Here is a 13,196-nt window from a genome sequence, read left to right on the forward strand (position 1 = left end):
GAGGCCCCAGGGGGTGTTGGGGCGGGAGGCGTCACCTGAGGGAGCGGTAATGGCGACTTGGGGGCCCATTTTCTCCGAGGGCCTTTGTGTAGCGGGGGAAACTGAGGCACGGGGCTCTCTGGCTTGTGCCCGAGGTGTGGACGCAGCAGTCCCCAGACCTGCCCTACGGGCTCTTGTGATAACTATTAAAATCAATTAAGGGATCTAAACTAGCCCGATGTTACATACCTTCCCCCATTTATATTTCCCCATAGCGGGCCATGAGTTTGTCTTGCCACATGAAAGATGACCTTTCGATCAAAGAACCTCATCTGTCCCTGTTCCCCTTACTGGGCTCACCCTGTTTCAGCTCATTTTCGTTCGGGGTAACCCAGGTCCCACCCCGTTGCGCCCGGGAGTGACTGGGAGAGCCCTTGCCTGTCCGTGGTTATCACTGACCCCTCCGTGGAGCGCGCCCCGAGCGAAAAGCTACTTGGGCTGCCCAAATCAGCATTGCTTTCCCCTGAAACTTCTCTTACATTAACAGAGAATGCGTCTAATGTAACAGCAAGAAAATGATTTAAACACGATATTGTTGCTAATCGGGCCAAAAATTGCATCCTTTGTAAATGATACTGGGCAAGGTAGGTGCGTGGGCCAGTGGAAAGCTTCTCCCTGGCTCTGGCTGGATGCTGTAAATGACTGCATTTCTGCCAAGAGCTTTGCACCGACTCCGAGGTGTTTTCATACCCGCGGTGGGCCCAGGGGACTGGTTCGCTGGGACCTGTTTGCCCAGGATGGCTTTAAGGCCGGAGCTGTAGAGTCAGTACGCGCGTGTTCTCCTCCAGCCACCTTCGTTCCTTTCCCGGAAAAACTTGTGAGGGCGGAAGAACACTTGTTTTTAAAATTGGAAACTTGTAGCCTGTCGTTTGTTTCTGGATGTGCAGAGCACGATGGCGGCGTCCGAGGTCGCCGGTGTGGCCAGTGCCCCCAACCCCCCGGAGTCCTCTGGTCTGTGCGCTTCCAAATCAGAAGAAGGCCTGCTAGATGGTCTAAGGTAACGCATGGGTTCTTGGCGGGGAGACGGGGTGAAGGGCCTCGTGGAAGGGTAGCTGGTCTTTCCTCCTTTTGGTTCTAGTAGCCCTGCACTAGCTTGAACTTTTTAAAGGTAAGGACCAGCCCTAACCGGTTTGGCTCAATGGATAGAGCGTCGGCCTGCGGACTGCAGGGTCCCAGGTTCGATTCCGGTCAAGGGCAGGTGCCTTGGTTGCCGGCACATCCCCAGTGGGGTTGTGCAGGAGGCAGCTGATCAATGTTGCTCTCTCATTGATGTTTCTGACTCTCTATCCCTTCCCCTTCCTCTCTGTAAAAAATCAATAAAATATATATTAAAAAATAAATAAATAAAGGTAAGGACTAGCTGATCAATGTTTGTATATCCAACAGTGTCTGACCACACGCTAAATATTTGTTGACAGAATACAGGTGGTCAGACTCATCCAAAAGTGAGAATTATTTCCTCATTCTATCCTACATGGATTATATGTTCACTTAAGTACATGTTTATTATTATACATATGTATATTCACATATACATCTTCTATGTAACACATATACTCATAGGTACATGTGTCCATGCAGTTATTTATATGTGTGTGTTTGTACATCTGTGTCGGTAGATAGCTTTGGTAATATGGCTTACTGCTTCATGTATATATTTTGCCTTCCGTCTGAACTCTTGAGGGAAGGGATTATGATTACCCAACCTTCTATCTTACATGGTTGGCACAGTGTATGTAAGGGTTGTACTAAATTGACTATATAGTCTACGTCAGCTTTTTTCTACAGTACTTAGGACTTAATACAATATATAACACTGTACTAACAGCTTTATATATATTAACACATTTAATCCTCCCAACAATACCAGGAGGTAGGTGCTAATATTATTATTCCCATTTACAGGTGAGGAAACTGAGACACAGAGAGGTTAGTAACTTGCCCAAGGTTACCAAACTATGTCGGAGTCAGGGTTTGAGCCCAGGCTTGTCTGGTTCCAGTAAATGTTTATTTAAATGAACAGAAGTTTGCTAGTGAATGGCTAATGGGGCAAATGTTAAGTAAGCCTAACCATAAACTTGGATCTTCATTTTATAAATAAAATCAGCCACATACTATTAGTAATGATATTACCAGTTAAGGTGTATCGGGTGTTTACTATGTGCCAGGCACTATACTAAACACTTCAGAAACATTGTCTCATGTAATCCTCACAATAATTGTAATAGGTAGGTAATATTATTTCTGTTTTTAAAATGAAGTTAAGTAATTTGCCCAGAGTCAGACAATTGCTAAATAACAGAGTCAGGATTCCATCCAGACACTATACATGCCCAAATTTGTAATTAGGTTCCCCCTTGCCCTTGAGTTAACTCCCAGCAAGGAATCAGCTTGGAGTATTTATAAAGATTTTCATAATGCAAGATGCTCTCTGTTGTTTTATTTTAAACAGCAAATACTATTAAGGAAAGCAAGGATAGTGACCTGATGCCTCATTCTAGTGTGCGGTGCTTAAGGGCATCAGTTGACAAAACCGGTTTTAAAAAAAGGAAAAGAAATTTAACACAGATTTAGTCATTATTCCTGGATGAAAAATTTATAGTTGTGAATGTTGGATATCATTGTAAATAGGTTTTAAAGATCTCTCTAAAAACCAGTATGTTGCCCTGGTTGGTGTTGCTCAGTGCTTAGAGTGTTGGCCGGCATGTGCACCAAAGGGTGGCAGGTTTGGTATCTCGTCAAGGGCACATACTTGGGTTGCAGATTCGATCCCTGGCCCTGGTCGGGGTGCATGCAGGAGGCAACCAATCTCTCTCCCTCCCTCTCTTTCTCCTCTTCCTTCTCCTTCCCTCCCCACCTTTTCCTCCCTTCCTCTCTTTCTGAAAGTTAATGGAAAGAATATTCTTGGGTGAGGATTAATAAACAACAACAAAAACACAATATGTTACGTGTCTGTGATACACAGTAAAATAACTCTCCCAGTGTTGCACATGTATGTCCTTGTCTGGGATAAAATTTCTACCGACAGCTTCAGTTTTGGATTCAAAAGTGTTTGTATTTCACACAGCTTGAAGTGAAGATTCTATGCTCTGGGAAACTTGAAGAACCTAAAAAGTGGTTCTGCTCAGAGACCTGTATAATGAGTTTGAGTGAAAATTATTTTTGTGAAACATGAGAGTGGAATAAAAACTATTTCTAAATTGATATTTTGTTAAAATATATGTAACTAAATTAATGCATGTAACTAAATTAAATATTCTAATTAGCATTAGGCTATTTCCTCTCCCTCCCTAAAGGTTATTCAACTTCACTCTCAAAGATTTTTGGAATTTTAGTCACTTATGTGTCATCATTTACTGGAGACTGTCTCTAGAACCTAGGTTCTTTTTTTAAAAAAAATGTTTTTTTATTGACTTGAGAGAGAGAGGAAGGGAGAGTGTGAGAAACATCCATGTGAGAGAAAAGCATTGATGGACTGCCTCCTGCATGCACCCTACCGGGGATCAAGCCCAAAACTTGGGCATGTACCCTGACTGGGAATTGAACCAGCAACCTTTCTGTTGCACTGGATGTCGCTCAACCAACTGAGCCACACCAGCTGGGACCAGAACCCAGGTTCTTAACCACCAAGCTGTATTCCCTGCATGTGGGAGGAAATCACTGGATAGAAAGGAAGTTCCTTTTCTTTTGATAATTTGAGGGGTTGTACAGTCCAGTTTTGTTCTTTTAGTGGTTATGTTAGAAGTATTGCATATTTAACCCTCCTTAAGACTGGGTGAAGAGAGAACCTTTTTGTCTTGTGTTTTGGTAGCCCCAAAGACCCTGCACAGAAGCACAAGAACTCACCTCTGTCGAGTGTAAGTAGCCAAACGATAACCAAGGAGAATAACAGAAATGTCCATTTGGAACAACCAGAGCAGAATCCTGGTTCGTCAGCAGGTGACACCTCAGCAGCGCAGCAGGCGGTTTTAGGAGGAAACTTGATAGCCACAGCCCTTGGTCTTTCTGGCGGTGGGTCTCAGTCTGATTTGAAGGACGTGGCCAGCACAGCAGGAGAGGAGGGGGATCCGTGTCTCCGGGAGAGCCTCCATCCTGTCACTCGGTCTCTTAAGGCAGGGGGCCATGCAAAGCAACTTGCCTCCGGGAATTGTCCTGAAGAGAAGTCCCCACAAGCCTCCATCCTAAAGGAAGGGAGCAGGGACACAGGCTTGGATTTCCGACCTGTAGTACCTCCAGCAAATGGGGTTGAAGGAGTCAGAGTGGATCAGGATGATGATCAGGATAGCTCTTCCCTGAAGCTTTCTCAGAACATTGCTGTACAGGTCAAGTATCAAGTTTCTACTATTACAATGGAATTTGGGTTTTTTTTGGGTTTTTTTGTTTGTTTTTTGAGGGAAGAGACATTTCTTCATGGTTGGTGGAGACTACTCTTTATCATTTTTTTACTGGCAGCTGTCATACTATTTCCATTTGGTGCTATGTAATGGCTTCATCCTGGTGTTCAAGAAATAGTAAAGCCAGGAGCCATTGCCTAATTGTGGTGACTAGGAACCTGACAGTCTCCATATACTGTCTCACTGATAATAAAGAGTGTAGCCTCTGCACCTGGGTGTTCTGGGGGATAAGTGCTTTCTGCAGGGTGCATGTCAGTGTCCATTTGCCAGAGCTGTGGTGCTGCTCTTGCTGTGCAGCCAACACGTTAGCCTCTTCGTTGCACAGATTTTAGGTGAAAGTATGAGAGCAATTCTCCCTCTTCAAATGCCACTGACCAGTTCTGAATATGCTGTTTCTGTCTTTGTAGACTGACTTTAAGACGGCTGATTCGGAAGTAAACACAGATCAAGATATTGAAAAGAATCTGGTAAGTCTTTGAACTGTCATTGTTGATAAATGAAAGCATTAACGCAGAAAATCCAGAGTCATGTGATCTCAGTCAGAAAAGATGCAGGAGCCTCCTTTATAAAATTCCCAACATTAGTTAGCTAACTTCTACTTGATCACTTCCAGAGATGGGAAGCTTCTGCTCACAAAGCAGCCTGTTGCATTTTTATTTTCATTATTTTATTTTATTTATTTTTTAAAATATAGTTTTATTGATTTGAGAGAGGAAGGAAGTAGGAGAGAAAGAAAGATAGAAACATCAATGATGAGAGAGAATCATTGATCGACTGCCTCCTGCACAGCCCCCACTGGGGATCGAGCCCACAACCTAGGCATGTGCCCTTGACTGGAATCGAACCCGGGACCCTTCAGTCTGCAGGCCAATGCTCTACCCACTGAGCCAAAACGGCTAGGGCATGTTGCATTTTTAAAATAACTCTTATTGTGAGATCTCATTCTGGGGTGAGGACAGAACCTCTAAAACTTGTTATAATTTTTCCTGGAGTTATCCTATCTAATAAAAGAGAAACATGGTAATTAGCGAACGACCGCTACCCTTCCCATTGGCTAATCAGGGCGATACGCAAATTAACTGCCAGCCAAGATGGCGGCCGGCAGCCAGGCAGCTTAAAGCGAACATGAGGCTTGCTTGCTTCAGTGACGGAGGACTCTAACCTTCCCTGCCTGCCGCTGCCGGCCTCTGAGCTGCAACTCTTAAGCAACTATGTTACAAATATAGAAGCTAAACAAACCCCCAGAAACCTGCTTTAGTCGGCCAGGCTTCAGCCAGTAGGATCGCAACATTGCTTCAAATGCAGAAAGTAAACAAAGGCCAGAAACCTGCTTTCAGCAGCGGAGGCCAAAGAGCTGGAGCCAAGCCTCAGAGCTAAAGCTGGCCCAGAATAAAAGAAAAAAAGGAGCGGTTGGGAGCTTCAGTCACCCGCCAGCCTGAAAACAGCCCTCAGCCCCTCACCCAGACTGGTCAGGCACCCCAGTGGGGACACCCACCCTGAAGGGTGTGTGACCAGCTGCAAATAGCCATCAGCCCCTCACCCAGGCTGGCCAGGCACCCCAGTGGGGACCCCCACCCTGATCCAGGACACCCTTCAGGGCAAACCAGCCAGCCCCACCCATGCACCAGGCCTCTATCCTAGATAGTAAAAGGGTAATATGCCTCCCACCACCGGGATCAGCGGAGCCACGAGACCTCCCGGCACTGGGATCAGTGTGACGGGGCAGTGCCCAAACCCCCTGATCGCCCTGCAGCTCTGTGTGTGACGGGGCGGGGCCACAACCTCCCTATCCACCCTGCTCTGTTCGTGACAGGGGAAGGCACCCCAACCCCCTGATCAGCCCTGCTCTGTGCCTGATAGTGGGGAGCTCCCCAACCCCCTGATCGACCCTGCTCTGTGCGCGACAGGGGGCGGTGCCCCAACCCCCCAATCGGCCCTACGCTGAGCGTGACTGGGGGTGGCATCGCAACCTCCCGGTCCGCCCTGCTCTGTGCATTACAGGGGCGGTGCCCCAACTCCCCAATCAGCCCTGCTCTGAGCCTGACCAGGGGCTGCACCTAGGGATTGGGCCTGCCCTCTGCCACCCGGGAGCAGGCCTAAGCCAGCAGGTCGTTATCTCCCGAGGGGTCCCAGACTGCGAGAGGGCACAGGCTGGGCTGAGGGACCCCTGCTTCCCCCCGAGTGCACAAATTTTTGTGCACCGGGCCTCTAGTGTAGAATAAATCTAAATCCTCTTTTGCTTGTTAATCCTATGTATTTTTTTTCGAGCGAGAAGTGTGTTCACTCGGTGTATGTATAGGAAGATTCTATTATGCACCCACAGAACCTGACCATGACCACCTTCCCCTGAATATCAACCACACCCGGCTGGTGGTGGTGGAGGAACAATGTGATCACCATGTGAACTGATTACAGAAGCTGGACTGACATCCACTGGGAAGGCTGGGTCTCCTCTAGCTCACTTGGCATTACCAGAGCTGTCCAGGAATTTGGTCTCTTCTGGTTCAAAAGCAATGTGACCAAGACGATGAAGGATTTTGAATACATCTTGGCCAAGCTACAAGGTGAGGCTCCTTCCAGAAGCCTTGCTGAGACAGCCAAGGAAGTCAAGGAGGATTGAATTCAACAAGTATTTGCTAGATATTGTTCCAGGTACTAGGGACACAGCAGAGAACAAAACAAAGGTCCCTGCCCTTGTGGAGCTTACAGTCTAGTGTTTATGACCACTTTGCCTGCATGCTGTGACCCTGGGCAAGCCATGGCACCTCTCTGCTCCTCTGTCCCTCAGGTACCTGATGCTGAAAGAAGTGGGCCCAACCCAGCTGGTGTGGCTCTGGTTGAGCATCGACCTATGGACCAAGAGGTTGAGGTTCGATTCCTGGTCAGAACACATGCCTGGGTTGCAGGCTTGATCTCCAGTAGGGAGCCTACAGTAGGCAGCCAATCAATGATTCTCTCCCACAATTGATGTTTCTATCTCTCTCCCTCTCCCTTCCTTTCTGAAATCAACAAAAATATATTTTTTTAAAAAAGTGAGCCCAGCCTAGACATGGGTAACATGTGTGATGCACTAATGATGCCAAACAGACACCACGCCCAACCCACCACCCAAAAAGTAGATGGGGCTGGAAGTTGACTTTTAATAATAAAATAGAGGGAGGAGGACAGAGGGAGTGCACCCAAGTGGTCTGGTGTGCTGCCGCACTGGGGCCAGCTGTCTACACACGCTATTGCTGCTGCGTCTTCATGGCTGCCTTGCCGGCGAGGTCTTGGGCCTTCTTTGTGTTGCCAGTGCCGTTCTCTGCCTCCTCCTTGACTTCCTTGGCTGTCTCAGCAAGGCTTTTGGAAGGAGCCTTACCTTGTAGCTTGGCCAAGATGTATTCAAAATCCTTCATCGTCTTGGTCACATTGCTTTTGAACCAGAAGAGACCAAATTCCTGAACAGCTCTGGAAATGCCAAGTGAGCTAGAGGAGACCCAGCCTTCCCAGTGGATGTCAGTCCAGCTTCTGTAATCAGTTCACATGGTGATCACATTGTTCCTCCACCACCACCAGCAGGGTGTGGTTGATATTCAGGGGAAGGTGGTCATGGTCTGGTTCTGTGGATCCACGATAGAATCTTCCAGGGCATACACCAAGTAAGCAGTATTGACAGGAAATAGTCACTTGGCTCAGCAGGAGTCTCTGGGGCAGGGGTCACCTCCCTGTGCACTGTGTCTTCCACAGGACATGGTTGCTGTAGGGATTCAGATACCACTGCCAGAAGGCCAAGAACACTTGGTCCAAGGAACTCCGGGGCATGCTGTGGCCCAGGAAATACTCTGCCATCGTCCCCAGTCAGGGCAGGCTCAGCATCAGGGTGCAGGGGCTGGAGGGGCGGGGGGGAGCCATGCTAGAGGCGGCACACACCACCAGGCTTGAAGCTCAGTCACCACTCCTCCGTGCCCCACCGGCTGCTGCCACCATAAGAAGTTGTCCAATCACCTTACATATTTTTGAAGGTTTTTTACCCTGCTTCTTCCTCTTAGCTCTCAGATTTGAAGTTTTCCAGATGAAACATTCTCCAGATGTTTTCACCATTCTTTATATAATGTTTTCAGTCCTTTCATCACCCTGGTTATCTTTCACCTAGACATGTTCCATCTTATCAGGGTTTCTTTTGAAATATGATCCTGAGAACAAAATGTAATAATCCAGACAGACTATAATTACTTCACAATACAATGGGCCTCTCGTTCTCTAACTCTCATTCTAAACACTATTTCTTAAGCTGTTGGTTTATTTATTTATTTTTTAAAAATATATTTTATTGGTTTTTTTACAGAGAGGAAGGGAGAGGGATAGAGAGTTAGAAACATCGATGAGAGAGAAACATTAATCAGCTGCCTCTTGCGCATCCCCTGTTGGGGATGTGCCCGCAACCAAGGTACCTGCCCTTGACCGGAATCGAACCTAGGACTCTTGAGTCCGCAGTCTGGCGCTCTATCCACTGAGCCAAACCGGTTAGGGCTGTTAGTTTATTTTGACAATCTCGTCACACTGTTGAGCTTTCAGTCAAATGCCATCAAGTCTCATCCACTCTAATAAAAGAGTAATATGCAAATTGACCTTCACTCCAACACACAAGATGGCCTCCCACATGTGGTCAAAGATGACCGCCACAAGATGGCCAGCAGGGGAGGGCAGTTAGGGGCAACCAGGTTGGCAGGGAGGACAGTTGAGACCCAGGCCTGCAGGGGAAGGCAGTTGGGAGGGTCCAGCCCAGCAGGGGAGGGCAGTTGGGGGGAATCAGGCCAGCAGAGGAGGGCAGTTGGGGGAAACTGGGCCATGAAGGGAGCATTTAGGTGTCAATCCGGCCAGCAGGGGATTGGTTAGCAGTCGATTGTGAGAGGGATGTCCCAGATTGGAGAGGGTGCAGGGTGGGCTGAGGGACACACATGCCACCACCACTACCACCCCCCTGCCCCCCAGCCGCACGAATTTCGTGCACCAGGCCTCTAGTGTATTATATAGTTGTGTATGCCCATTTTATTCCTAGGCAATTAGTTTTTGAAACTTAGAGAACTTCACATTTATCTTTGCTAAAATGGTCCTCTTGATTTTGTGGCAAAAATTTCCACCCCTTTAGTGAATGCATAGCTAATATATGTTTTTCAAGAGGAAGGATAATGTTAGAAAAGCCCCCTAGGGTCAGGTAGAGGTCTTTAGGGGAAGATGTGTTAATTGAGTGGAGAAAGGAAAAGTGCTTGTATTAACCAGATAGAAGTGAATATGTAGAGCATGTTGAAGGACTTGAGCAAATGGAAATAAATAAGTTATTGGAACATATTAATGAGATGATGCCAATGAAAACTTTTATTTATTTATTTTTAAATATATTTTATTGATTTTTTACAGAGAGGAAGGGAGATAGAGAGTTAGAAACATCGATGAGAGAGAAACATCGATCAGCTGCCTCCTGCACATCTCCTACTGGGGATGTGCCCGCAACCCAGGTACATGCCCTTGGCCGGAATCGAACCTGGGATCTTTCAGTCCGCAGGCTGACGCTCTATCCACTGAGTCAAACCAGCTTCGGCGAAAACTTGTAAATAGAGAGTAACAACTCAGGAATTATTAATAACGGGCAGGTAAAAAGATCCCAGAGACTAGAGGCCTCATGGAGATGTGCGGGGTAGAAGAGAACCTCCAGAGAAAGGAGAAGTCATCTTTTATTGAGCACTTATGCTAATCAGTTTATTTACACAGAGTATTTATTTGTCCCCATAGTTTAATGTGGGGTTTGGATGACTATATAGCAATTGAATAGGCCAACTAAAGTCATAAATACACTTTAGTATTAATCTGAAACGGGTGGAAACTGTCAGGCAATTGGGCCAAAAGAGGCCCAGGATTGTTTTGTTCGGTTGTATTTTTCTTTAAAAAAGGCACTGGGCCCTAGCTGGTTTGGCTCAGGTAATAGAGCATTGGCCTGTGGACTGAAGGGTCCCAGGTTCAATTCCAGTCAAGGGCACATGCCTGGGTTGCGTGCTTGACTCCCCCAGTAGGAGGCATGCAGGAGGCAGCCGATCAGTGATTCTCTCTCATCATTGATGTTTCTATCTCTCTCTCCCTCTCCCTTCCCTCTGAAATTAATAAATTTTTTAAAAAGGCAGTGGTACTAGGCAGGTGTTAAGCTTAGCGGCAATACAAGAAACTGGGCTCCAGTTTTATTTGCTATTTTCTTTTTTTATATATTTTATTGAGTTTTTACAGAGAGGAAGGGAGAGATATAGAGAGTTAGAAACATCGATGGGAGAGAAACATCAATTAGCTGCCTCCTGCACATCTCCCACTGGGGATGTGCCCGCAACCCAGGTACATGCCCTTGACCAGAATCGAAACCGGGACCTTTCAGTCCGCAGGCCGATGCTCTATCCACTGAGCCAAACCGGTTTCGGCTTTATTTGCTATTTTCATGCGTTTATGGTAATTGCCCCTACCTTATACTGCTGAGTTTTAAATTGATCCTCTTTAAGTTTTAGTGCCCCTTTGAAAGGTAACCACAATTTTTCTTGATTTACTGATTTGAGGGAGGCAGAGCTGAACTGTGTTCCTTGCTTCTGCTCCCTACTTTATATGAGAGCTTGCTGATTTGCTCAGTCTGAATCCCAAGTTCCCTAGACCTCTTTGCGGGTCTGTAAGTTTTCAGAGCTAATGATCTAAGAAACCCTGTTTCTGGATGCATTTTGGTAGGTGACGTGTTTTTTGTTTTTGCCCATTCTTTCTCTTAAAGGATGATAAAGTGCCTCCGTCCTCTTATTTCCTAGAGCAGGGATTGGGAAACTTTTTCTCTAAAGGGTCAGATGATAAATATCTTAGGCTTCATGTATGTGCTCGGTTGTAACATTCCACTCTGCCATTGTAGTGTGAAATCAGCCCGTAAGCCATTGACTATGGTGTGTTTCTATAAAACTTTTATTTACAAAAACAGGCAATGGCTGGATTTTGTCCACAGGCCATGGGTTGCCAAACACTGCGTTAGAACTCCCTATAATGGTGGAAATATTTCGTGTCTGTGCTGTCCAATATGGTAGCCACAAGTCACGTGTAGTTATGAGCACGTGGAATGTGGCGAGGTAACTGAGGGGCTGGATTTAAAAAAATTTTATTTTAATTAGTTTAGGTTAACACAGCCACATGTGGCTAGTAGCTGCAGTTTTGGACACTAGAGCTCCACACAGTGCCTTGAGCAGGTGTCTGGTGAGTGTTGCAGTTAAATTGGGGATTACACTTTTCTTCTGTTACCACCAATAGGATAAAATGATGACAGAGAGAACCCTGTTGAAGGAACGTTACCAGGAGGTCCTGGACAAGCAGAGGCAAGTGGAGGATCAGCTCCAAGTGCAACTAAAGCAACTTCAGCAAAGGAGAGAAGAAGAAATGAAGAACCATCAGGTTTTCTGTTTATGTTAAAATTGTCAATGAGTAAAGTTATAGTCCCTAATCAAACTTTAATTTTGTTTCCAAGTTAATAGAAATAGAAAAGTAGTATTTAAATTTTTAATGGTTACCATAGAATTTTAAGGATAAAAATAACCTTTGAGGGCATCTTATTAAAACTCTCACTTCTGTTTTAGTTTAGAGAGAAAAGGATTGTTTACTTAATATAGTTTGTTGGTGTAATTGACAGTCTTTCTAGGAAATAATTTATTAGTCTCTTATCACATATTTAAAAATACAATTGTAGGTGGATTAAAAACCTACATATAAGAAGTGGAAAAATCTTTCAAATTAGAAAAAAATTTAGGAGAATTTATATATATAAAAGGCTAATATGCTAAGTGTCCGTCCAGGTAATGACATCACGTAGCAATGCCTGGCTTCCTCTCCCTAGCTACAACTAGCCTCCTTGCCCTTTCTTCAGCCCAGGAACACAACTTGCTTTATTGCCAGGTGGAAACATTTCACACTTTAACCAAATGTTTGTGAAGAGTTTTCCCGTGCCTCATCTCATTTGATCCTCACAGTAGTCCTGGAGTAGGTAGATAGGAGACTCGGTGGAATCCTATTTTCTTTTCATTAGCCAGAAAACGGAGATTTAGAAAGCTTAGAAACTTGACCTGACTGAAAAGAAGAAATGGTGGACCTTGAAAATGACTTCAGGTTTTCCCACTGTGCAGAATATAGTCAAACGGCTGCAGTTAATTTTACCCTTTGTTCTCCCTGCGTGATCTACAATAATAATCTGCTTTGTGTTGATATTTACTGCTGTGTTGCTGACAATTACCTGAAAGAGAAGTTGGGGCGCTTCACTGGGCTGGAAAAAGTTTAGCTACATCAGAAAGCAAGTCTAATTAAGCAAGTTTGTTCCATATTATAAAAGGCTAAGTTGACTCGCGCATGCGCAATACATATAAAGCTCTCGCTAGTGCCAATCGCACGCATGTGTTTCCATATGTCATTGTGGATCGTGAATTTGGTTCACACTTCTATTATAGAGAAAGGTCATATAGCGATATTAAAATATTTCTTCTAATTAATTTCCTTTGAATGTGCACAGATTCATGCACCGAATGACTAGTACAGTGATGGCGAACCTTTTGAGCTCAGCATGTCAGCATTTTGAAAAACCCTAACTTAACTCTGGTGCCATGTCACATATAGAAATTTTTAGATATTTGCAACCATAGTAAAACAGAGACTTACGTTTTTGATATTTATTTTATACTAGAGGCCTGGTGCACAAAAATTTGTGCACTGGCGGGGGGGGGGGGTGGTCTT

At 45.4% G+C, this 13,196-nt stretch overlaps 1 protein-coding gene and 1 pseudogene across 2 annotated transcripts in view; one reads left to right on the forward strand and one right to left on the reverse strand.

Moving 5' to 3' along the window:
- The window catches only part of RNF214 (ring finger protein 214), a 62,698-nt gene that overhangs the window by 1,923 nt on the left and 47,579 nt on the right, over positions 1-13,196 (forward strand). Inside the window, exons 1-5 of one of the 2 annotated variants that reach the window (XM_006761555.2) lie at positions 29-468; positions 927-1,036; positions 3,851-3,896; positions 4,841-4,900; positions 11,730-11,870. In XM_006761555.2, the coding sequence (XP_006761618.1) occupies positions 933-1,036; positions 3,851-3,896; positions 4,841-4,900; positions 11,730-11,870 (351 nt within the window). In that variant the 5' untranslated portion in view covers positions 29-468; positions 927-932. Of the gene's footprint in view, positions 1-28; positions 469-926; positions 1,037-3,850; positions 3,897-4,840; positions 4,901-11,729; positions 11,871-13,196 lie in introns of those variants that run through there. The other variant, XM_006761554.2, reaches the window with a different exon arrangement.
- LOC102773625 lies at positions 7,493-8,261 on the reverse strand (annotated as a pseudogene).

The sequence above is a fragment of the Myotis davidii genome, unplaced genomic scaffold (assembly GCF_000327345.1).
Source record: "Myotis davidii unplaced genomic scaffold, ASM32734v1 scaffold97, whole genome shotgun sequence".
Lineage (NCBI taxonomy): Eukaryota > Metazoa > Chordata > Mammalia > Chiroptera > Vespertilionidae > Myotis > Myotis davidii.